Source organism: Leptodactylus fuscus, chromosome 1 (genome assembly GCF_031893055.1).
Source record: "Leptodactylus fuscus isolate aLepFus1 chromosome 1, aLepFus1.hap2, whole genome shotgun sequence".
Lineage (NCBI taxonomy): Eukaryota > Metazoa > Chordata > Amphibia > Anura > Leptodactylidae > Leptodactylus > Leptodactylus fuscus.
The window spans coordinates 125,219,150-125,246,251 of record NC_134265.1 but is presented as its reverse complement, the minus strand read 5'-3'; the positions used below and the strand labels follow the sequence as shown (position 1 = coordinate 125,246,251).

Here is a 27,102-nt window from a genome sequence, read left to right as displayed (position 1 = left end):
TTCAACTACTGGAAAGGTGTGCCTAGGTCCCTGCATTCTAGCCCTAGTATTCTCTTGCAGCTATTGAAACTTTGGGATACCTCCTATACCAGTTTCCAGGTGCAATGTCAACCACTGTACCTTATACACTTACAATCCTGAAATGCACACATTGATGTCATTGCACAAGAATGATGTCACAGCAAAGAAATATAATGCACAGTGATTTCAGTGATTTTACAGAATAGGTGGATTAGAGTGACATCACAGCCGATGGATAATAAACATAGTGAAGAACAAAGTAATGAAATGCGAAAGGAACAGCAACAAAGGGGCAGTAGCATGGATACTGAGATAGTTACATTGGTATAACCTTGCAAAACGTTTGCCATGTGCAAAATGAAGTAGGTTATATAGCTGCTGATGCTAGTTAGCCCGAGATAACCTAAGGTAACAGCAAACACATATAATACACAATAATGTCACAGAATACGGATTCCATAGTAAAGTCACAGCCAATGGATAAAAATCAGATTGGTGTCACAGCACAGGGATAATCAGTATAATGCAAGGATGACTAAGCAGTCACAGCCAGGGTCTTCCCTCCCACTGTACGTAGTCAGAAGAGATACTATGTCTCCTTAAGGAGATGTCACCTTGCGGTTTACAGGGACTTATTAGACCATGCATGACCTGTTAAGAATTCTATTATAAGAATATGCAAATAAGTCCTTGGCAGAAAAGGTCAACTTGCTCTCTGTAAGTACCTTCCAAAAGATGGCACTAAAGTTTGTAGATAAAAGAATCTTGCAACAAATCTTTAAATTAGATTCATGCACTAAGACCAGGGGCTCAAGAAGGAAAGACTGGACACCAGTAGCAGGCTTCTGACTGTACAGTCCTCCATCCCCCACAGGGCCCCCAAAATTACCTTTAATGCTGACTAATGCAAATGCAGAAGAAGTATGCCTCCCAACTTTGAGGAGAGAAAGAGGGACAAACCTTGAGTCTACAACCATGCCCCCAATTAACCCTGACCAATCCCACAAAGTTCCTATGTGCACCATACTGAAATGCTGCCCTCACTTGTGAAACACATAGTGATGACGTTTCCTTAGTGGCCCCATACAGTATAATGCTCTTCTTACTCTCCCCACACAATACAAACCCCCTTAGTGGCGTAAACAGTATGATGGTATGATGTCCCCTTAGTGACTCCCCATACATTATAACACCACCCTAAGTGCTCCTAAGTACATCCGACCAGACGGTGGAGAATTTATGCACCTGATGAAGGGCGTTCCTATTGCCCAAAACACGTAGTGCAGTACATTTTATTAATAAGTCCACATTTACTATACCGTCTTGGTGGAAGTGCAATTCCTTTGAATACATCGACATTCCTGTCTGTGTATTGATCCTTCGAATATTTCTTTCTGCATCCAAGAGGTGTCAGGAACGTAGCAGCTGTATCCCACATCATGAAGGGACTTTTTGCCAACACTGGTCCCCATGCCCATGCCTATCTAGGAGTTGTGACTGATCTCGCAATGTATCAAGGTGAGAATCAGCAATACTTCTTTCCCCAATTTTGATATCTAATTATCTACACTATGGGTCACTCTGTCTCTGTTCCTTTCTGTTTTTAAGTGCTCCTACAAAGTGTAGTTCCCCCGACAGTTTAAATCCCACACATTATAATGCCTCTTCAGGGCCATCTGCCCCACTGTACAATGCCCCCACTCAAAGTAATGCCTCCTTAGACCCCAACAGTATAATGCTGTGCTCACCTCCACAGTAAAATGCCCCACTCAGACCACACACACCCCCATCAGCTATAGAGATATAATGTCTCACTTAACCCCATTCCCCTGATGCAGATCCTCTCCAGTCTCCATTGTCAGCTGCTTGCACCTGCAATACAGTCTGAATGCTGTAACAATGGATTCATGGCTTCCTGTTTCACCAATATTTTCAACTCTATTTGCATCCTGATGATGTAGACAGTTAAAATTGGAATGGTTGCTGTGCTTGGGCACATGGCACAGGCCCCCTTATACCATGGGCCCATAGCGTACATCAAGTTATTGAAATCTTTTAGAGATAACACAAGGAATTAAATCTATTCCCAGCTATTTGGTCTATTATCTACAGGAATATTTAAGGGCATCACTTAGTACCTTGTGAAGACTAGCACAAATCCCATTGTAACACATGAAGTACCTAAATGCTTTTACCTGCCAGTCTGGGGATTTGGAGTATGAGAAAGTCTGGCTGCTCAGCCAAAAGTATCTTTTCTTGAAAGTAAAACGAGTAACCAAATTCACAGCTTCAGCTTTACGCTTGTGTAGGAATCCTTCCTTAATAGTGACTGATGGGTGAAAAAGTGTGCGAGACGTATGCCCACACTCTGCATGAAATATAAAGGAGAACAATTTTGACATGGTAAGTATCAACATAGGTAAAAAGGTATCACATATACAATATGTAATATCTTTAGTATGAGAACAGGAACTGGTAATGGTGTATACATAAGGGTTTTCCTGTCTGAAAATATACTCAATTCTGCAAATTAACTTGGTATGAGAAACACAGGCTTTATAGCAAACCTTTTACAGTCTCTTTGCAGCCACATTGCACACCAGGCAGAAAATAGCACAAGGAGGGACCACAAAATGAATTATTGGCAGATATAAGCGGTCATAAAACAGTCTGTGGCTGCCGATGTCCATTCAGGTAAAATTCAAAGAGTGCTATAGGCCTGTAGTTTTTTTTTTTTTTTTTAATTAGATTGTTACGGGAGAGAATGTGCTTTAAATTCTGACTATCAAGAATTTTTTTTCTTTATGTATTTCAATTATATACAGTATTATTTAAAGAGCTCCAATAGAATTGCTTATTTCCTATCGTTTGTGGTAAAGGGTAAAGTTAAATGGGAAGGGATTTACCTATTTTACTTATACTGTATGATATAGAACAAACAATCTAAGATTCCTTATGGAGTAGGTCTTTGTAGTAGAGGAAACGCAAACAAACAAGAGTGGAATCCAAGTTGTCAATCAGACTACGATCTACACAAACGACAAATAACCTTAGTGTATCATACCAATATCACTTTCCATGTCTATAAGTTTGTCCAGGTAGTCCCGCAAACGTCCAACGCTCTGCTGAATAATAGGATGTAAAGGAGACATCCACTGTTCTTTGCCATGGCCAAGCTGCTGGCCTAGATTTCCAATACTCTGTACTGCCTAAAAGTACATGTAATAGTAGACATTACCAAGACAAGATCTTAATCTGTTCACATCATGCCAGAGTCTTCCATCAATTAAAAATCAAACAAACAATGAAGGATATACTGATGCATGCAGTCAAGATGGATGTGCGTTGCGTCAATATAAACATTGCTTAAATGCAATACTTATATCATCAATATATTTATACATGCATGTTATCACCGGAATCCTTAGCTCTTTGGCAGAAGAATAACACACACTAGTATGCATAAATCGGCATAAATGATATTAGTGACAATAACGCACATTGCATGCAGTACATAGAAACACACAAGTCAGAAAAGACTTTGCTTTTGGCGCTTTTTGTAAGGAATACCTTAGCGAGAAGGAGTAAAGTGCGTGCAGTGCGTGGATCTGCGTGATGCTCCCGTAAGTGGAACAACTTAGGAGTGAGGATAGCAGGTGCAAAAAAACGCAAGAAGAGGAAACCACTGATGGCCGCATACTTCACATCCTGGTTTTAAGCAGAGAATATTATCACCTTAATCCAATACACTGTCCTACCACCCACTACACTATAACCATGCGTTGGTGATTCTTTAATCATAAGACATTTAAGAGTTATTTTCCCTCTCCGGAATGAGAAAGAGAATTTACAGCTTTAAGTACATTCTTTAGCCTCCCCCCCCATGTATAATGAATAGCATCAAAAACAATATTAAAATAGATCCTACGTGAACCTAATCTAAGGACATTCCACACAACAGGTCTTTCTACCTACATAGAATAAAATCTCTTTAAAATGTTATACTTTTATCCTATAAAAATGTTCCCTTGGGCTACATTCAGATCACATTATTTACATCCGGTTTGCAGATGTATTTACATTGTTGTCTATGTAAATGGATGTCTATTCAATTGCTTCAGCTTTTTGCATCCATTAAATGGATATGCTAAACTGATGTAAAGGACATGATATGAATGGAACCTTATTTGGTTACATGTTACTAAGGATAATCCAGTGACCTAATCCGGTGATATTGAACACAAAACACATATAAATCAGACTAGGTTGAATATAACGGATTCTCCCTTATTCCAACCTGACTGATTATACACTTATGGAATAGCAAATTAATAGTCATTCTCACCTGGTTGGAAGGCCCCGGAAAGCGCTCCTCAACCCGCTTATGGAGCTGCTTGAAACAAAGACGCATACCTGGTGGGCACTGGTCACCTGAGCCCAGGATAGCATCAATTATGTCACTCAGGTAACCCCTCAGAGACTCTACACTGCTCTCACGTATCTGCTGCTCTGAAACGGAGCCCTTAAAAGATATACGTCTGAAAAGAAGCAGAAATACATTTTCATTGTAAACATGGTCCAGTAGACATTTTAGTAGTTTTCTGCATCTTGTAGGCTGAGTCTTCAAGTGTGTGCCATAATTTTGATCCTTCAAGTGTCTATGAGTAATAATTTATTTCACAAATATGAAGCCTAAAGAAATATCCTGAAACTTAAGTGTCTGATCACTGGAAGTTCAAAGGATGAGATAGTGGAAATGTTGCTTTTGGGGGACAACACTGCGACTTGTAGTGATATACTGGCACCAATCATACCGACAGTATTCCAATCTAAGAAGCAATAGTATAATTAAGTCAGGGTTGTAATATGTCCCAACATTATATACTACCTGGGAGAAAAAAAACAAACAAAAAAACAAACAAACTAGCAGGGTCGTCCAATATAGGACATGGGAGAATGACGACACGGGAGCAAGTTGGAAGGTGCTTCACTGCTATGTGCTGCACCTTGTAGAAACCAGCTCCACAATAGGATAGCCTGGCATGTAGGAGAAAATGGGACATCAAGCACTTTGTAGCAAAGCTAATAAATTATCATAATGGACCCACAGACAGGTTAGCATTGTCACTGCAGGCAAATGAAAAATAACTGAACTGAAAATGTCACAGCAAAAACTTTAGAAGCCAAGTTACAGCAGCGATTATTCATATTGTGTGCTGCCACTATATTCACTAGAATAGCATAGCTCTAAAGTTGGCAAACACAGCACTTAGCTGTTGGCTGAGCAAGTGTATGACTGAGCTACCTTAACCAACTCCCTGTACACATGCATTAATGGACAACTGGTGCATGTGTTTTGAATAGCTAAAATCCATCTTAATGCTCCTTATTGGTGTAGGAGACCTCATACACATTAGCTGGTTGAGTCTGTTGAAAGAGTGAGTTGGCGCATGCGAACGGGGGTTCCAGCCAAGATACATCTAATGTGTATGAGTAACAATAGACAGGCGTCTCATGTATTCCTACATTACTATTTCAATGTATAAGGTAAATACAGTCACTATTGCTTATGAAGTCAAAAGTCTTACATGAACTTCTAACATAATGCACAAAATAATAAAGCCTCTTACCTACTGCGGCTCTGATCAATCTTGCAAGGATCAAGCTCAACATACTTCTTTTCCTCAAAGATTCTAGAAATAATAGGCCGTAGCACTTCATGAAGGAATGGCATTCCCACTATCTAGCAAAGACATGGTAGACTGTGGATCACATATACGAAATGGAAAGAATATATAATTTTTTGTTCCAAAGGTCCGAGAAGTATGCAGATTTATGCTTATAGTATTATGGAGTTATCTGCATTTACTCTTTGTAAATAAATCTACTTATTGATGCTCTAAGGCAGCCATACATCTTCACTAGTTAGGATGAATTGTATATATTGTATTGCTAAATAATAGATTGGGAAGGCTAGCTGGGGATTGTAATGCACTCTAATTGCATAGACCGAGATCACCATTACTTACCCCAGACATTAGACTAATGAGTAAGGCCATGTTTACTACTACCCCAGTACTGTTTTGAGGGCAGATCATAGAAATAAAAAGCACCCCCATACATTCAGCCATTGATGGCTGTTAATGATGTAGGTTACACTTATAGCAGTGTGAACAGTTTCAGAGCAGCTCCATAGGTCACATACCTCACTGAATCACACTTGTAGTTTATCAGTACTAAACTGTAATATTCCCTTCATTCATGACAAGGAAAGAAGATTATATATCACTTGCTAGAAAAGATTTTCATAGAAAATTGATCAGACTGTGCTAAATATCTTGCATAGGGCTGTTTCTACAAGCAAGCATTTTTAGGTGGTGAAATTATTTTTCATCTGAACTTTACAGACTATCTACGCATGTATTAGACCAATGGCAAAGAAAAGCTCTGGCATGCCAAAGATATATCAGAGTAATTCCTAGCCTTGCTATGAGAAATGCAGGTAGGTCAATAATATATTATGAGAGAAACGGGTCACAGAACAGGGAGCGAGAAAGGTAGAGAAAAGTGGGAGGGAAAAAAAACAAAACCGGACATGTGACTCCATGTGAAAGGTCCAGGATAATAAGCATGGTATCACATTACCTTCATATATTGCTCCATTGACTTTGAAGCAAGCGAGTTTGAACGGAAAAGCGTATTTGGGTCACCTACGAATCACAAAGAAAGGAGAGTTAAGCATAAAATAAGCTTGACATCCTTTTTTGATCTCATGTAAGACAGACAGTGGACATGCTTAGGAGGTTTAAAATTTTTGTTAAGGTCTGAAGATATCTACTTTGGACTATCCTTTATTTGTCAGAAGGACCTCTTGATAAAAAAGTCCCCCCTGATGGGTCCCTCCCCATCTCTGCAGGGCCCCTACAGGGAAAATTAAGCATTACACAGTGCCAAATCACATCAATGGGTTTGTTCTATAAAACTAAATGGGAGATGTTCCTTCTACAATCGCTCTCCACTCTGCCGAGGAGAGGAAGATCCTGAAAAGTGTATATCAAAATGGATTTTCTACACTAGACAACCCTTTTATGGTCCCAGAAGCCCTTCTGGCTTCATACTTGTCAGGTAGGTTTTAAAGCTATGAAGTGATATGTGTGATGACTGGAGAGTAGATTAACGTAAAGGGAGAATCTGACAAGGTGACCTCACCAGTTCGATTCACCTCTCGCATATTCAGTTTGTCAAGGAAGGTTACTGCCAGCCCCTGGCCTAGAAACATTTTCACCAGCTTTAGAGCCACTTCTTGCCGGCTCTCAGCTGAGCACATCTCCTCTAGAAGATCCAGAACACTGGAGTCTTCCTGTGTTAAAGCAGGAAAAAAGAATTTAATTAAAATGTTCACATGTCCCCTGTTAACCTACAGAAGATAAGTCCACGATAAATTATTAAACACCTGGTCAGAAGACTGAATGGACTCCACAAGGAGCTGGATAAGACTCTGGTAAAAAACAGAGGGTAAAATGCGCTCCTCGGACAGGTTAACTTTGACACGTAAGGACCCAAGCTTACCTCTGAAAGGCAGAACAGACAAGGTGTTATCAGCCATACATATGCACACATTTACTATCCTCAAGTATAACCCCATTTACACAAAGCCATATTGCTGACAATTACACTAAAAGCTTAGACTAGAAACATTATGTATACAAGGTAAAATATGTAGCTGAACTAGAACATGTTGTATGCACGTTGTCATCGACAGGTGGTTGTAGATATTTGGGGTTGAAACACCATACTGAATAACCTCTTTGACCAGTTTAGGGCTAGTTCACACGTGAACTGCCCGCGCGGGTTTTGACACAGAGAGAGACGCGGCGAGCCGCGTCTCTCTCTTGTCAAAACCCGCCCGCCGCGACCATCGCTGTCGCGGCTTAACCCTCTGCTGTCGGCTCAAATGAATGAGCCGACATAGGAGGGAGCTGCGGGGGGCGGAAGCCGCGCGACTGAGACAGCGCGGCTTCCGCCTGAAGAAAGGACATGTCCTTTCTTTTCTCCGCTAGCAGCAGCTCGCCGCTAGCGGAGAACAGAAGCCCGGCGGTCTCCATAGACCACCATTATAAGGGGAGGTTTTGGACGCGAAATCCGCTGTCAAAAACAGACATCAGCTTCAGCAGGTTCTAACTCTACAGTAACGTATTTTGGTGTTGCTGTAGTTTACCCTCCTGCATTCTAAACAGGAACGGGTCAGTTTTCCCACACCAGGATGTGTGCAAAATATTACAAATGAATCCCATTCACTTCACTGGAGCGGAGCCGAAATTCCAAACACAACCTGTACACAGGCGTGCCACTGTTTGTGGAAGAAAGCAGTTGTGTTTCTTGCTATGCTTGGACAACACTGTCTGTCTGACATCATGTTCCAATGATAACTGTTAAAATATGGATATTTGGATAATCTGATGTACGAAAAAAAATGTATATTAAAATGATTTTAAAGGGAACCTGTCACCTTGGAAATCCAGGCCAATTTGCAGGCACATTAAAGAGCAGGAGTTAAGCAGATTACTCTATAGTTCTGTGGGAAGAGATTGAATCTAACATGTCATGTATCCATTTATTTCTCTTTTCTTTCTAAACTTAGAAGGCGTAATTGAGTCCAATGTGCAATGCAGCGACTGACAGCTTCTCCTCTGTAACTGTGCATACAGAGATAGCTGTTAGTCGCTGGTAGGACCTCCCAATGGACTCAATTACTCCTAAGCTTAGAAAGGACAGATGAATGAATGACAGGTTATACTGAATATTTTCCCACAAAACTATAGAGCAATCAGCTACTCCTGCCTGCCTGCAGAATAAAACTATTTTCATTGTGACATGTGCCCTTTAAGTGCTCCTGTCACCATGTCCTTCAGCTCCAGAAAACCATAGCTACTGTTTGTGGGGGGGGGGTTGGTTTTTTTTGTTACATCTTATGTTCCCGGTTGAAATTTACCAGTGACTCTTTTAAGCATATAAGTTGGGATAGGTTCACATTACCGTTACTTAATGCCCATTGCCAACATCTGTCACAGAATAAGAGCAATGGACAGTAAATGGTAGATCCAGATGGAGCCCCCACCATCTGTAGTCTGTCTGCATTCCCATCAATGGAATACATGACGGAAGAAAGTGTCAGTCGTGTTTCTTTTTACACTACAGTCAATAGGAACAGATGTAGACAGAGAGGGTTCAATCTCTGTCTGTTACTCTACTATTGATAATATCCATTGCCTTTATCCTATGGCTCCTGCACCAAATCTTATCAAGATAAATCCATAAATTGGGTCACTGTATAACCTGAACAGTCTGTATAATCTGAGACTGGTGTAATATCTTAAAGACAGTAATTGAATATCATGGTAACAGGTACACTTTAAAGGAGCTATCCCACTCCTCTTTTTAAGAGCAATATCACGTTATGACGTAACACAACAAGCATCATTCTACCCATTCTCCTCCTCTGGGTTTCCAAAAGGCAGGAGGCGAAACCAGCCAGTCACCGCAGGGTTTCTGTGCAAGGGCTCCAAGGGAAAGCACACCTGAAGGGGGGGTTAACAAGGTGAGTGATGGAAGACATTGTTCAAACATGCAAGGAGTGAGAGAATACAGAAAAGTTCATTGAGACAGGAAGCTTATGCAAGGTGGACATAAATTATACAGTAGAAAAAGGGATAGAAACATAGGAACAAAGAGTAAGGAAATGAATAGGAAGCAGGCTATGTATTGACTGCATGATAAACTTACACGGCCAAGGAAGTCATTCTTGCCAACCATATCCCAGTCCCAGACTTCAATACTGATCACTTGCTCTCCAGGATCTAGTTCCTCTACTCCCCGCAAATTAAATTCTAATACTTCATTCCAGCGTGGAAAACGTGTTCTTTTAATCACCTGAAAACAAGCTATTAGGTAGTATAGCACAAGCGTACAGTATCTACAAGGGGCCAAGGAAAAAGGAGTACAAATACATATTGTATACTAGGAAACATTTTAGTTAGGGTTGACAAAACATCTATACAATTTCCACCATCATTTCTAATGTGCTGTTTTTGTCTATGTTCTGTGGTGAATGGTATACAAGAGCCAGTTCACAGTTGGATAATGCACATCCACAAAGTGTATATTCTCATATTCTGTAAAAGTGATTCAGTTTCACTAGTTAAAAGGGTCTTCTGGCTCCAAGTGGAGTTTTCATACTGATGACTTTTCTACAGGATAGGTCATTAGTATATGATCTATGGTGGTCCGACAACCAAAACCCACACAAACCATCTGTTCTGTCATCCTTTAAGTGCTTGAAAGCTGGTACAGTGGATGGGAAGCATGTGATGTGTGCTCCTATTCAGGTAATTGCAGCGGCGCAGCAGTCCAGTCCACTACATAGCAGTGGTTCCAGGGACTTGCAGCAACGCTCCTATTACTTGACTAGGAGCAGCCTGCACATGTCCCCTGTCCACCGTACCACCTTTCGACACTTAGAGGCTGACAGAACAGCTGATCTCTGTGGGTTTTGAGTTTCAGAACACCACTGATCACAGATTGATAACCTATCCTGTGGATAAGTCATCATATAAAAAAAGCTGTATTTGGGGCTGGAATTTTCCTTTAGTAAAAGGTGCATTCTGGACTGTGAACCGGTCAATTTCATAGCAACAAACTGAAATTACTATCCCACAGGTCACCTTATGATGTCTCCTATGCGGTCTTTATAAAGCCATCCCAAAGGTGAAATCCATTTAAAAAAAAACACAACACATTTATTTACCATACTAACAAGTTTCTTTAGCACCAGAAGCCAGGGGTCTTGCTGTCCCTATCCCAGCTCCTCTACTCTGATTGACAAACCTACTCATTTTTCTTCACAGTCTCTAATAGGCAAGAGAATGCAATCAGAGGAATGTTTAACCTCTGGTGTTAGATCTCTGCACCTTGACTCCAAAAGCATACTGAATATAAGTTTCTTTTTTAATTGGATGACAGCGTTGGAATGGCATTATGAATACAGCAAAGGAGACCTCATGCTACGACCTGATGTGGTAATAAAAGTAAAAGGGAGGTATGAAGATTGAATGTATATTGAAAATGGAGTCAGCTTTTATTATACAAAGAATAACATTTGTTATGAAGAAACTGGATTATCCCTTTAAATGACTGCACTTTAGAGACAAATTGTAATTGTACATTGTTACACTATGTAATAGGAACAGAAAGGCAAAATTGTTTGCACAGAATTTCTACGGTAAATGAGTCAGCGCTTAGGAATCATGTCTTCACTTCAATGACATCCCTGTCCACTATTTAGGAAACATTGCTACCAAGTTTAAATGCTCAATAAAATTTGATTTACAAAACAAACTCGAAAACCCAGAGGCAAGGCACAAGGATTTAGAGACTGTGTTTGTTTTACAGTAAGAATGCAATAGCTCTGGAGGAAATAAGACATAGATGTTCAGAAGCCACATGCACTTGGCTAAAGGGAACAGCGCACTCACTGACGTCTCCAATGTCTGATTGTTGCAAAATATTCGCACAAATGGATCTGAAGTCCCAGAGATGTCTCGTGGTGCTAGATCTCTGTAATAAGTCAAAACACATATTACAAATATATTCATACAAGTCTTTACAGTACACATGAAAACTATACATCACTACTAAAACAGTAAAAAACAATCATGCGTCTCAGGATAAGGTCTTGTTATACAGCAGATTTTTTGGCATTTTTATTGGCGTTTTGCAGTATTATGGAAAATATATGCAAACTTCACTGTTATGGGGACATCTGTGACTGTCACTATAATGGAGGTACCAGTGTACAACATGGGCTCTAAGATATGGCCGGTTCTGCTTGAAAATTCAAAGATCTATGGTTTACATATCCTCTGCAGAAACATGTGTGGCAGGCACCTGCTCATGGGACATCCGAGACATCTTAGTGGAATACTCTCAGGAACATGGAATTCAAAAACACCACAAGAAACATGTTTGTTTGGGGGGGGGGGTTGTCAATTTGGGCCAAAGAGATAAAAAGCAGGTTGCATGCTCACATGTAAATGTATTCACCTACTAATATAAATCTATTTATAAGGGTGCTGTCTTGTGAAGCTAAAAGCAGCAGAGTGAACCCAACCTTATAATTCAATGTAGAGCTCATGGTGTATACTACGCACTATTCAGGAAACTATATATACTGTACGTAGTAATAACTATGCTGCCTAAGGATCTCTTTGGTTAACCCCCACTTGCCTGAACAGAGTCATTCTTCTACTGTTTCACATGTTGCTTTAAACAGCAATGTCATACTTCACTTTCATCCTATACCCATTTTTGCATGTGAATAGCTCTATACTCAATTCCCATCTTCTTTTAGAATCCAGCTATCCTTACACTTCAAATGATTCCCGTGTTGCTATGCGCATAAACCTGTTGCTAGGAAACTACAATCTTTTCAGCTTCAAGCGCAAAGCTGGCAGATTGTCATTAAATGTCTAGATCTAGGGTCAGAATTCTCAGGCACATACATTTGTTAAAAACGATCAAGGGAACCTTTATGAAGATATCCGAGACTATAAAGTTCAGAATTGTAGGGCGCTCTATGACAAGCATTACCTGGGAGGGGGGTACGAAATAGCCTACTGCTGTATCAGTTCAACGACCCCCACAATGATGCATAGAAAGGTTGCCGTCACAGAACTGACATTTGTCAGGAATCTTTGGTATTTTGGATGCTGACTTTTAGGGATTTACTGTTATACAGAAGAGACTTTTTTCATTTTAAAGTTAAATGTCTTTATCAAGAATGAATCATAAGAGCCAAAGCTAGCTGGGTCTAAGTTAAGCAGGACAAGCACATAAGATGCGTATCAACCATCCTCACTGTTTCATAGGAACAGGTCGACCCTTTAATTTGTTTATGGAGCTCCTGACTCCTTCCCCGAGGGGCGATAAGGATTGGTTAGTTAGATTTCAAATGCTCAGTCCTTTTGGCTTAATACTCATTTTCTCTGGCAGCAACTTTCTCCCCTTTCCAGTTTAGGACAAATGCATTACTTGGCCAAACCGAGCGTGCGACTTTATGGGGAAGACAGCTCTTGGACAGATGATAGTTATCATTACTCACAAGTAAGTACCAATATAACATGGCAATTCTGAGTAGACCAAAGCAATACCCTGTACCAGATGTACTAGAATGTGAAATAGTCATATAAAAAGGATGTAACCTACAAGGATTAAGTGCAGTACAACTCGCTGCTCTCTGTATGTGCCACATGCTGCTGAGGCTGACTTATAATTCTAGGATTACATTATGACTACCCCTGGGACCTTGACTATTGACTAGTACAGATCCCCATTTTATTCATTTATTTTCCCCCTTTTGCTCTAAGGCCCATTTCATAGAATTAGACCTTTAGAAAGCTTGTATCACCCAGTAGAACACTACATTGGCAATTTAGGGATGTTATAATGGATGACTGGTTTCCTTTAGTGATAGAAAATGGCCATTTTCTCGTGGCCTGTGGGCATGCGCAGTCTGCTCTGCTCGAGGCCTAGAAGTCTGAAATCTGCGGCGGAAGAAGAGGGTGAAGAAGACGTTGCTGACGAAGATGGAGGCGGTGCTGGAGAGAGTTCTCTCGCAGCATTGGGGACGCTCCCAGTGCTGCGAAAGAACTCATTTGCATACCGACAAAATCCAGGATTTCAGGCAAATGGCGGTGCGGAGAATACAACAAAAAGTAAGAGAAATATAGCCCCTCTTAAGGCTATTCCGACGTGTTACTCAGGAAAAAAAAAAAAAAACGTTTATATGGTAGGATCCCTTTAAGACTGGCTATATCACAGTTCTGTTTTCTATGGAGTTGTAATATGGCCGACATAGAATTTGATGAGACCTTTATTGTATCTCTGTATGAACCTGTTTAGGCACCCAATTCCTTATTTTGTTTTTACATGGTATCGGAATTGTACGCATATGGTTACCAATGCTGGAAGCAGTGCTGGACAGAGAACTGAGAGTTTGCTATAGGTGCTGGCAGAGAGCCACCTCCGTAGGCAAGCTTAGGGACACCCATTACTAAATAGACTGAAAAAAGAACTTCAGAAAAAGCACTACAAAAAGCCTCAGTGTAGCTGTAGCCTACCCCGGATACATGCGCTATACCGTTTGGGGCCTTTAGGCAAGTCACAACATATCAGGGAAAATGACACAAGCAATCAGATATGCATTTCCAAAACACAGAATCTGATGTGTTCACTAGAAACATTGGTGCTTTACACTCACATATAACAGAGCTCAATAACCAGTTAGTGTTAAAAGGTACTGTACTTGTGTAAAAATAGGACCATATACTCAGATACAATTCTATCATATAATATAATGCATACAAATAAGAGCATAAAGATATATCAATTATACCTTCCACCCCCTTCATAAACTGGTGGTTAAAAAGGCAACTATTTTATACTAGTGTACTGTACAAGTGGCTAACTAGGTCATGGGAACTGAGACTATGCAATTGGGGCACTCTAATGTACTGTATGTACAAAGAAGGAAAATGTTCTAGTCTCAAGTAACAATTTGCTGGGCAATTTGCCAAGTGTTTATAACTGGGGTCCGTGCACATGGAATCCACCATCTTGAGTAGCATTCTTAATACCGCAGCTACCTTTAGAAACAAGAATTTATGCTTTATGGGTATTCTAAAAATGCTCTGGCTAAGGGTCCTGAACAGAGTTCCCACCAAGTTCTTAAGTAAAGATAAACAGCCTTCGCTCAATACCTATAAGGTTAGGGTGTGGTGAAATTCAAACAAATCCTCTGTGTTTGATATTCAGGTTCACTGATTTTCAGGTAGGGCATCAATGATACATTGTAACCACCCACTGGTAGTCTTATCTGTAGATGATCTTTAAAGATTACTGCAGGGTAGCTACCATTCAGTGTTAGCATAATGCTTTCACTTATACTTCTTCCTTTCAGAATCAGTCTTCATTTATTAGTAACCCATCTCTTTGATGAACTGCCCAGCATGTGTTCTTCCAGAATTAGCCTTAAGTAGGGCCTAAATTCTAATGAAATTCTAATATAGTGAATGTGTTAAAGGTGCCCATACACATATAAAAGCAAGAACAGCCACTAGCTCAAATGTATGGGATTGGGACACAAATTCAACATCCTTGACCTTCTGTTTTCAAGGGAAATATACTGCTACCAGAGGTGTCGGACCTTGTTTTATTTATCTCCACAGACTGAGAACACATGCATACAGGTGTATGGAGTAGTCAGAAGGAATAGCTCTGGGGGAAATAAGTATTTGGCTGACATTATTGAAGGTATATGGGTACTCCTACACTGCATGGGTCTGTATACTGCTGTACTGGGGAGTGGAAGTGAAAATTACTCCAAGCATAGTGTGTATTTATATAGCAGCTGGGGGAGATTTACACTACAATTAAAGACCTTTCACCACCTCCAACAAATCCAACTCTAGGCATCCTTCAATAGGTGCTACTCCACGGATTCTGGCGCAGTTGGATTTTTTCTAATTAGCATATTGTGTGCTGAAACTAACAGCAGCGGTTGCTCAGGAATGGTGGGAGGCATGAGAAAAAAAAAATTCTAACTACACTAATGGAGCACAGTCTTTTGAACGATGCAATGAATTGGTGGATGTGGTGAAAAGTCTTCTTTAACCAACATATATTTCATAGGGAAAAACCTGCACAATATGTGTGACATCATGGCTTGTATTTTGGCACTTTGCTCTAACAAGTGTATGTTTTTGGTTGTACATTATAATAATACTTCATCTACCGGGCTTCCAGGACATGGCAGTGTAGGTTGCTCTTGTGCTGGTCTTGCATTATGTGCAATTCAAGGTAAATCTCCCCCTGGACTTCTTCATCTGGGTTCACACGGCTCAGGTTAATCCAACTGTCTATACCTAAAAACAGTGGGAAATCTTTATGGCAGTATCACACACAAATTTTTTGAACTTTATGTTTTTGTTACAGTTTTTCATGCAGTTTTTACACCAAAGTAGGAAGTGGATACAAAAGGAAGGGGAAATATTAAACAAATGCACTGCAGAGGAGTTTTTTCACCTTGCAGTAGATAAAATTCATAACCATAAAAGGTACAAAAGTTCAGAAATCACTAAAATAGTATGGGACTCTAGAAACATATGCACATTCTCTTGAAGTTGCTACATTCAGTGGGAGGCAAAGGACCAATGAGAGTCTCTGAAGTTCTGCTACATAAATTATGTCATATATGGATATGGCTATTAAGTCATAGTTGCTCAGTTCTCTGGTCCTGTTTAGTGTTGTAGCAGCAAAGGCTTTCAGAGGACTATGAATTTCAGAAATCCTGTACTAACAATAGTTCTATATTTTATTTTGGCTTTCTCCATTTATGCTGCAGTGAAACATGGAGAAGCATCGCTAAGTAGACCAGGTTGCCAAGATATTACGTTCATAGAGGAGAATAGTTTCACTGGAGGGTTTTTTTGTGGTTTTTTGAGCATGTGTATCTTAGTTCTGAATCCCATGAGCTCATACAGTGATGACACTTTACATCTTAAAACTTCCACAAATTTATGGGCACCAAAACAATTTGCTTACCTTTTGGTTGTGAGGCAATGTATTCTTTGCTGAGGGATATCTTGCCAATTACATCATCATGTCTGTAAAACCGGACAAAGTTTGGGTTGATAACACAGCAGCAATATCAGACAGCTGAAGACATGGACAGTTGCTTATAAATTTGCCTTTACACACATATTCAATATGGATAAAATGAAGCTCACCCAATTGTGTCTTCATCCATCACATAGAAAGAGAGTGTATGGAATCCAAGAGGGAGATGCAGAGTGAACTCTTCACCCCAAAAAGGGTTCAGGTCCTTCCATACTGTGGCTGTCCTGTATGCAAGGAAAATAAAGCATGGTGAAACGTGCAAAAGTACATTTCTGAGTTACAAATATATTGTATAGAAATTGTTCCACTTGCTATAATTTGGAAATAAAGATGTGAATGAAGGAGGGCAATTATAATACAACTAGCTGGTACCCGCGACTTCGTCTGCGGTGATTGCAACAGTGGGTATATACAGGCGTGGGTAAGGTTTTCGTAGTGTGTATAAGGTATGGGATATGAAATGTAACTTTGTATCTTGTTGTTTCTGTAATTCAGAGAGTACGTGAGACTTTTGTGTTGAAGTTAATCTGTATTTGAGCTGCTATACGGTGTTGTGAGAAACTTTACATAGTGACTTTGGGACAGAGGTATTTGAAGTTAACCCTTTGCCGCCGATGGCATTTTTTGATTTTCGTCTTTCGTTTTTGACTCCCCTCCTTCTAAACCCCAGAACTTTTTTTATTTCTCTGCTCCCAGAGTCATATGAGGTCTTAATTTTTCCTGGGACAAATTTTTCTTCATGATGCCACCATTATTTATTCTATATAATGTACTGGGAAGCAGGGAAAAAATTCAGAATGGGGTGGATTTGAAGAAAAAATGCATTTCTGAGACTTTTACGGGCTTTGGTTTTACGGCGTTCACTGTGCAACCAAAATGACATGTCCCCTGTATTCTGTGTTTCGTTACGATGCTGGGGATACCAAATTTAGGGTGCATTCACACTACGTAACGCCGGGCGTGTATGAGAGCCGTACACGCCGGCATTACGGCAGACTGCCGAACACTTCCCATTCACTTCAATGGGAGCGCTCGTAAACGCCGCTGTTACGAGCGCTCCCATTGAAGTGAATGGGAAGTGTTCGGCAGTCTGCCGTAATGCCGGCGTGTACGGCTCTCATACACGCCCGGCGTTACGTAGTGTGAATGCACCCTTATATGGTTTTATTTACATTTTGACCCCTTAAAAAAAATTCAAAACTGTTAATTTTTTTTTTTTTTTTTTGAAAAGTCGCCATATTCCAACAGCCGTAACTTTTTTTTATACGAGTGTGTACGGGGATGTATAGGGCGTCTTTTTTAAGCGGGGCCGGGTGTACTTTTTAGTTCTACCATTTTCGGGAAATGTTATTGCTTTGATCACTTTTTATTCAAATTTTTATCAGAATCAAAACAGTGAAAAAACGGCGGTTTGGCACTTTTGACCATTTTTCCCGCTACGGCGTTTACCGAACAGGAAAAATATTTGTAAAGCTTTGTAGAGCGGGCGATTTCGGACACGTGGATACCTAACATGTATGTGTTTCACAGTTTTTAACTAGTTTTATATGTGTTCTAGGGAAAGGGGGGTGATTTGAATTTTTAATCCTTTTTATTTGTTTTTATATTTTTTTTTTTTACTTTTTTTGAAACTTTTTTTTTTTGCATTTATTAGACCGCCTAGGGGTATTGACATGGGTGGGCGGTGTCGCGGATTGTCAGAGTGGTGGGGGTCGGCAAACATGGCTGCTCCGGAGCGTTAAAGAGAGCCTCCTGGAGTATCAGTAAGGTGAGGGGCAAAGTAGTAAAGTATATGTATATGTGATTGTGTGGGGTTAGGGGCTAGGCTGTAGAGGGCAATATGAATTTTGGGACTTGCTATGGTCCAAAGTGTGTGAGATTGCAGAGATGGTGGTGTGAGTTTGGGTTTTGTGGGGGTCCTGGCACAAACGTATGTGCGCTATTGTGACGAAAAGTAGCCTATTGCGCAATCGGGTGTATTAACTATGTTTGTGGAAACTTTCAGCCAAATCGGTCGAGCGGGTTTTGCGTGATTGAGGAACAAACATCCAAACTCACAAACTTTCACATTTATAATATTAATAGGATAATAATACTGACTACAGAAATGTAGTAAAAATATGGGGGAGATACAAAAGATTTCAGATTTGTCAAAAGCAGGGAGATGGGTCGATACAAAACAAAATGTATTTAAAGTGGAATTTTAGAAGAAATAAATAAAATAAAACACTTTCTTTCCAATTCTGAAGCTCTGTTGGTTATCCCAGTCATTATTTACAACTGCCCGGCAGACATTGCCCTCAGCAGTCTTATGCTATACTGTGGACATCATGACCTCTGTTGCAGAGTGGGGATTACAGTAGTTACAGCACTTGACTGTTGAGAACTGGTGACTGACAGCAGTAGTCCCTCCCTGTCCATTACTGGCTTACAGTGGTCTTTTTCTGGCCAATTACTTTGTTATTTCTCGTTACTGGGAAATGTTCCATAAAAGGGAGCCTATAAGTTAATTTGGAACCACAAAACAGTCAGTATGCTGGTTTCCAGCAGGTGTTTAGGGTCCAAAACTTTTGTTCACCAACACCAACCAATATTGGCAATATCTGAAGAAATCCAAATTCAAAATTTCTGGGGGACAACTGACTGGAGTCTGCTTGAAGACACTTGTGCATATACATTGTATGCAGTCAGCATACTACTTGCCTCCAACAAGTACATCTCTTTACATTTAATAGCTGCTGCTCCACTGATTGCGGAACAGTTCGGATTTTCTCTCTAGTCCTCACCATTCCCAACCAAAAATATGCTGTTATTTTTGGTGCTTGAAATGCTATTTTGTGTCTGTACTGTCAGGAGGGCAGTGTAAGGCAAAGTTTTTGATTCTAAACTCTGACACTGGCTGATTCTGAATCACTCCCCCTGCCTGACACCTCCCTTCTGACATTACAGAGCTTCTATAGCACATCAAGTATTAAAACTACCTGGACTTGTTACTCTGAAATGGTGGGGGCTAGAGAGAAAATTCCAACTGGAATTGGAATTTAGCAACACCTATTTATAGATGCTAAGAAACTGAATTGGTGGAGGTGAAAGGTCCTCTTTAAAGTGTAACCAAGCAGACTTCAGCGGGTAGACCCCCAGCAATTATAGATCTTAGATTTCTTAAATTTTTGGTACCCTAAACCCCAGATGCAAACTACCATGCTACTAGTTTAGTAGCCCCAAACCAACTGACATGCTTCCTTTATCGAGGACTTGTCATCTCCCGACAGGTTTGCTTTAGTTAAATATCTGTGTTTCCAATTACACCAATGCTTTTTTGATAACTTTGTTTTGTGCCATTGTCATTTATACTAAAAATTTATTAAATAATTGACAGCCGCTACCATTTACCTAGTAAATATTTGCATCTCTACATAGTCCGATACAAAAATCACTGATTGACAGTGTCAGGTCATACAGTGCCTTGTGAAACTATTCGGCCCCCTTGAACTTTTCAACCTTTTGCCACATTTCAGGCTTCAAACAAAGATATCACATAAATTTTTTTGGGAAGAATCAACAAGTGGGACATAATTGTGACGTGGAACAAAATTTATTGGATATGTTAAACAAATAAAAAACTGAAAAAAGTGGCCATGCAAAAATATTTGGACCCTTTACTTTCAGTGCAGCAAACTCACTCTGTTCAGTTCAGTAAGGGTCTCTGAATGATCCAATGTTGTCCTAAATGACCGATGATGACAAATAGAATCCACCTTTGTGTAACCAAGTCTCCATATAAATTCACCTGCTCTGTGATAGTCTCAGGGTTCTGTTTAAAGCGCAGAGAGCATCATGAAGACCAAGGAACATACTAGGCAGGTCCGAGATACTGTTGCGGAGAAGTTTAAAGCTGAATTTGGATACAAAGAGATTTCCCAATCTTTAAACATCTCAAGGAGCACTGTGCAAGCAATCATATTGTAATGGAAGGAGTATCAGACCACTGCAAATCTACCAAGACCCAGCTGTCCCTCTAAACTTTCATCTCAAACAAGGAGAAGACTGATCAGAGATGCAGCCAAGAGGCCCATGATCTCTCTGGATGAACGGCGAAGATCTACAGCTGAGGTGGGAGAGTCTGTCCATAGGACAACAATAAGTCGTACACTGCACAAATCTGGCCTTTATGGAAGAGTAGCAAGAAGAAAGCCATTTCTCAAAGATATCCATAAAAAGTCTTGTTTAAAGTTTGCCACAAGCCACCTGGGAGACACCAAACATGTGGAAGAAGGTGCTCTGGTCAGATGAAATAAAAATCCAACTTTTCGGCCACAATGCAAAACGTTATGTTTGGCGTAAAAGCAACACAGCTCATCACCCTAAACACACCATCCCCAATGTCAAACATGGTGGTGGCAGCATCATGGTTTGGGCCTGCTTTTCTTTAGCAGGGACAGGGAAGATGGTTAAAATTGATGGGAAGATGGATGGAGCCAAATACAGGAACATTCTGGAAGAAAACCTGTTGGAGTCTGCAAAAGACCTGAGACTGGGACGGAGATTTATCTTCCAACAAGACAATGATCCAAAACATAAAATCTACAATGGAATGGTTCACAAATAAACGTATCCAGGTGTTAGAATGGCCAAGTCAAAGTCCAGACCTGAATCCAATCGAGAATCTGTGGAAAGAGCTGAAAACTGCTGTTCACAAACGCTCTCCATCCAACCTCACTGAGCTCCAGCTGTTTTGCAAGGAAGAATGGGCAAGAATCTCAGTCTCTCGATGTGCAAAACTGATAGCGACATACCCCAAGTGACTTGCAGCTGTAATCGCAGCAAAATGTTTAACATGCCTCAAAGTTATATATACGTGCCCCAGAATTGTTATTTCACATAGAATAGTAGGATTTACTACACAAATATGTGAGGAAGTGTTAGCAGGTCCTTTTTAAAGGCATTTTCCAGGACAGTTACATTGATGGCTTTTCCGTAGGGCTGACCATCAATATCAGAGGCAGACAGACACCCTGCACTTTCACCACTCAACTGTTTGAAGACACCAGTGACGTCACATTCATTGGTCACGTCGTCATACAACAGCTCAGTCCCAAATGAAGAGCTGTTTGATAGGGCCTGACACTGGGTACCATCACCAATCTGATATTCATGTCTTCTCAATCTGTACATGAACCTTACAATTTGTAAAGTGCTACGCTATATAAAACATTAATATTATAGTCTCAGAACTCCTTTATGAAAAGATCTATAGGTTAGTGTGTCTACGCGTTTCTGCTATCCAAGTTACAACTAAACATTAAAAAAAATAAATATGTATCTTTTTGCCAACATTGCTGAATAAAATAGAAGTAATCTATCAGTTCAGTGCCACAAAATGGGGTGCCAATCCTGTTACCATGCAGGACAACACATACCACAAGGCGTACCAGGAATAGCCGATAATCACAAGGGTTAATGTACTTTGAAAACGCCAATGTCTTTGATGTACAGATACATGAGGGGTGCAATGCGTCCCATGGGTATAACAAGGTTTTACTCCCAGCTTAGTAACAGGCTTGGGAAGCACTATAACTCCTGCCTGTCTCCATGGAAACAGGATGAAGGGATGCTGAGAAACTCACACTTCATAAGTGAAGGGGGGGAGGGACATCTTTCACATTTCCCACTCCTCAAGAAACACAAGGGATAAAATGTTACCGTATGGCAGAGGGCATGAGGCATTGTCCAGGTCGGGAGCACAGAGCAAGGAGTGCTAGTGTGGGCTGCCCATCATTTACTGCCGTACACTTACATATGTAGCAAGCGATGTTTCTTATGTGATGTAAATAATGCTCAGTTATACAAGTGAAAATCTGCAACTATGTAATATACTCTGGGTGTCAGCTCATTGCCAGAGCTCTATATACTGTCAGTGGATGGGAACATTCTTGTTACCAGACCGGACCTGTGCAAACTCAATGTGGGATATTATGAAGATGATCTTAAATGTAGCACAACTCCAACACCACTTTCCCTTTGATGAAAGGGAGTGGAAGCCGCAAAAACGCCAGCTATGACAATTATCGACACAACTGGCGTTTAAAAGTACAGTTTGCGACTTTTTTATGCCAATTATTTGGTGTAAAATAAATGAATACACCCCATCACATCCCACAGCTGAGAGTTTGATACAATTGTGAGCAGGGTTGTAACTCTAGGGGTAAAAGAGGTAGAAATCACTACAAGGCCTTGGAGCCTCAGGTGGCCCAAACTGCATTGCATGGTCCCTCACACATTAGACTATATTACTAGGCATGGCTTCCATTAAATTATGTGTAAAGTCTCCACATAGAAAAAAAAAAAAGCACTTTATTCTATTTCGCCTTATTTCCCTGAACTGTGGGACATGTTGCTACAATATTACGGCAGACTGAAATATCTGGTATCTTGGGGCCAATTAGCGCGGCCAACTGGCATCTAGCCCTCAATTTCCAGAAGGACATTTATAAAAAATTCATACTGCAAAGTTTTTCACTGGAAGAATTCATTCATTCAGTCATCAATGTTTAGATTCTCGGTTTCTAATAAAATTGCTTTTTTCTGGGGGGTTGTGCCCGATGTATTTCATGTGATCATACAGCACTTTGATGGTAAGTAAATTTGCAATTTATCTGCTATACCACCATATATGCAATACCAGAGATACCTGCCAGCTTTCAGTCCTCCTTTCACTACTATAATAACTGAAAGTATTAGGTAGTACTTAATCTGAATATAATAGAGATAATAGAGCAACATAATGTTTCCAAGGCCAGGGCTCATTTAAAGTTTATATGTACACTGCAGAGCAAGGGATCTGGATCATCTTTGGGCAGGAATGAGACAGGCACAGAAGATACACCACATTCACACCAGAAAACTGGCATATGTGGGTTAATCAATTCCTCTCACTGTGTGCATTATTCCTGTACAGTGACAACACTATTTATTATCCTAGTATTGTGACATCACTGTGTACGTAAAGGAGATCAAAATAATTGTACACTTTTCACTTTGGATATTATGGTACTTTGAGGCCCCATAACACGTTCTCCCATGATTTCTTTTTACGCCTCATGGTATGGGGATCTGTGTTTTTTTTCCATGCAATAACTGAAACATGAATCAGGATCAAAAAGAGCAAAATAAAGTTTCTTGGATATTTGTGACATTAAACCACTGTTTGGTGGGTTAAGGTACCACATGTAGGATTTATTTGAACTTTTTTTCTTCCCTGTATGGGTCTCTTTGTCTTCAGTGTGCCATTCCGGTTTAGGAGCATGTACTGAGCGAGGGATTGCAATTCCTAGATTACTGTGCAGATCATGTGGATTAATGCTGCTGCACACCATATGCATGTGAAAACGTGAGATTTATTACTACATATACGCCATGAATTTGGTAAATTGGTTTGTAAAGCATAAAGAACGCACTAGATCATTTCAGTGAATAACGTTTCGGTCATATTAGACCTTCATCAGATGCGATCTAGAAATTGGCAGAGTTAGCAGCGGGGTCATGGCGTCATGCCATGACCCCGCTAACTCTGCCAATTTCTAGATCGCATCTGATGAAGGTCTAATATGACCGAAACGTTATTCATTGAAATGATCTAGTGTGTTCTTTATGCTTTACAAACCAATTTACCAAATTCATGGCGTATATGTACTAATAAATCTCACGTTTTCACATGCATATGGTGTGCAGCAGCATTAATCCACATTGTACGTGAGTCGCAGGACTCTTTGTCTGCTAGCACCCAAACCCCATATATTTTTTAGTGTGCGGTTCCATTGCTCTTTGTATATTACTGTGCAGATCATGTGACATTATACACACACAGTTCAAAGCTCTCTTGCCAATGCATGTGCGGTACACGGTATTTGTACATGCACTGTTAGGAAAAGCTCTTTAGCTGGCCAGCGTATGCGGTTTCAGTGCTGATGTCATATATAGCATGGATCATGTACTGGATGTACAGAATTGATCTGGTACTTAAAGAAGACCTTTCACCACCTTCTATCCCCCACTGTTTATGATCAAAGTGCTGTTAGTTTTTGTGCCCAATATGTTATTTAGGCTCTGTATTGTCAGGAGCAGGTAAGGGGTGTGATTCTGACTTCTGACACTGGCTGCCTCAGATTGGAGCTCTGAATCACGGCCCCCTGCCTGACACTGGCAACTTGAAAAGGAACCTGTGCTGTGTAATCTGCAGGCAGCATGTTTCAAAGTAGAAGGAAATGAGCAGATTGGCATAATTTTATGAGAAAAGATTTTGCATAACTTATTATCCATTTATTTCTCGGTTGTTTCTATGCTTAGGAGTAATGGAGTCCAGTGGGCGGCTCTAACAGTAATTACCAGCTCTCTGTATGCGCAGTCTCTGTTAGGACCATCCACTGGCCTCAATATCTCCATCTAAGCATATGAATAGCAGAAGCATAACAGAGAAATAAATTAAAGTTATACTCTGTCAGAGGTAGGCAACCTTTTTTGTATGGTGTGTCAATTTAAATAAAAAGAAAAAAAAAAAAAAAAAATCAAAGATGAGGTATTTGTAATGCCACGCAATAATTGTAAGGATGATGACCCCTATACTAAAGTCATATACCCCCAAACCATAAGACAGAAGTGCTGCCACGAGACGCTTTTGGATGCATGCGTTAACGGCTATTCCATATGGTGTGTTTTTTTGCACAAAAATCCATGCATTTTTATTAGGAAACTGACTATGTTTTGTTTTTTTTAATGTAGGTTGTGAGCCCCACATAGAGCTCACAATGTACATTTTTCCCTATCAGTATGTCTTTTTGGAATATGGGATGGAAATCCATGCAAACACGGGGAGAACATACAAACTCCTTGCAGATGGTTTTATGCCCTTGGTGGGATTTGAACACCAGGACTCCAGCACTGCAAGGCTGCAGTGCTAACCACTGAGCCACCATGTGGCCCCTAATGAAACTGACTATTTTTGTGCAAGAAAAACACACTGCTATACAGAATAATGTCCCATGGTACCCCCCCCCATACAGTATATTGTCCCATGGTGGTCCCTCCTTTACGGTACACCGTCCTGTGGTGTCCCCTTCACAGAGTACAGTATGTCAATGAATTTTCAAAAATTTCGGATTCAGCCAAACCTGAAATTTTTAGGGTTCACTACTTACTAGCACTGGAATTACTGGTGCAGCACCTATTAACAGATTGTAAGAAATATAATAGATGGAGGTAGTGAAAGGTCCTGTAAGCAAAAGCACACACAAAACCTCATGTCACTACTATTGGGACCAGTGGATGTTTAAATCTTTAAAAAATAAAATACATTACAAATAAAGTATAACTTTACAGGTCGCACTGATTAGTGGAAAAAGTCAAGGAAAAAAAACCTTTAAACTGTAATGTAAAAAGTCAAGACATCTAGAAGTTTTCTGAATGCACTTATATGACATTTACCATTAAGACAAATAGTTGCATTATATAATTAGATTAGAAGACTCACCGTGCCACAACTTCATTATCCACCTTCACAATGCAGTAGGGGTCACTTGTGCCTGACCTTTGAAAGAGGAATGAGAAAGGTCAGATATGGTCTGATATTCTTAGTTGTAACAGAGACAAACATGTCCTGTCTAGATAATGTTCTACAATCTTATCACATCTAGCCTGACCTAGTCACCGCTAAAATATGTGCATATCTGAGTGCCTTACAAAATAATGGTAAAATGTGCCATGTTAAAAGTGTTTTTTTTTTTTTGTGCCATCTATGTCAATGTGCTGATACGCAAGACACAGACCAGGGAATGTGTCGCAACCTTTGGAGAAAGAAAGGCATAGATGTGTTAATAAATGTCTCCCAATAACTGAGTCAGAAGTGGTTTGTTTACCCTGCGCAACCACTCTGAATGGGTCTAAACATCACCAGTGACCCCTGGCTTCCTGTAGGCATATAGACAACAAAAGCCAAGTCCCAAAGCCGTAAGCATGTCGTGTATCACAATATGATGCCCCCATGATACAACATATTCGACCATATGCTCAAGTATACCACAATTACTTTTTCTCAAGGATTCTGCTTAAAACAGAAAATGACTTCTGTTGCCTCCAAATAAAATTGCAAATTGAGGTTCTATATGGGCCTATAGAGCTGTACCACTTGTAAACGGAGCCTTAGGCTGAGCTCTAGCTCATGATTTGATTAATACATATTCATCATGCCTGGAAAAGCTGCCAGTCTGCTCAAGCACAGTAACATGGTGAACTGCATGGCCAACCAGGAGGCACTCAAACTACACCAAACATTAGGCCCATATGACGATCAACTGC

At 40.3% G+C, this 27,102-nt stretch overlaps 1 protein-coding gene across 1 annotated transcript in view; it reads right to left on the bottom strand.

Annotated features, from left to right (window-relative positions):
* RASAL1 (RAS protein activator like 1) overlaps positions 1–27,102 on the bottom strand; it is a 48,241-nt gene that overhangs the window by 4,459 nt on the left and 16,680 nt on the right. Inside the window, exons 2-16 of the mRNA XM_075276562.1 lie at positions 26,279–26,335; positions 16,863–16,976; positions 16,678–16,739; positions 15,869–15,998; positions 11,553–11,634; positions 9,805–9,951; positions 9,508–9,599; positions 7,475–7,592; positions 7,231–7,381; positions 6,667–6,731; positions 5,652–5,764; positions 4,367–4,559; positions 3,592–3,729; positions 3,086–3,230; positions 2,217–2,389 (exon numbers count right to left, since the gene is read on the bottom strand). Coding sequence (XP_075132663.1) covers positions 2,217–2,389; positions 3,086–3,230; positions 3,592–3,729; positions 4,367–4,559; positions 5,652–5,764; positions 6,667–6,731; positions 7,231–7,381; positions 7,475–7,592; positions 9,508–9,599; positions 9,805–9,951; positions 11,553–11,634; positions 15,869–15,998; positions 16,678–16,739; positions 16,863–16,976; positions 26,279–26,335 — 1,780 coding nt within the window. The remainder of the gene's footprint in view (positions 1–2,216; positions 2,390–3,085; positions 3,231–3,591; positions 3,730–4,366; positions 4,560–5,651; positions 5,765–6,666; positions 6,732–7,230; positions 7,382–7,474; positions 7,593–9,507; positions 9,600–9,804; positions 9,952–11,552; positions 11,635–15,868; positions 15,999–16,677; positions 16,740–16,862; positions 16,977–26,278; positions 26,336–27,102) is intronic.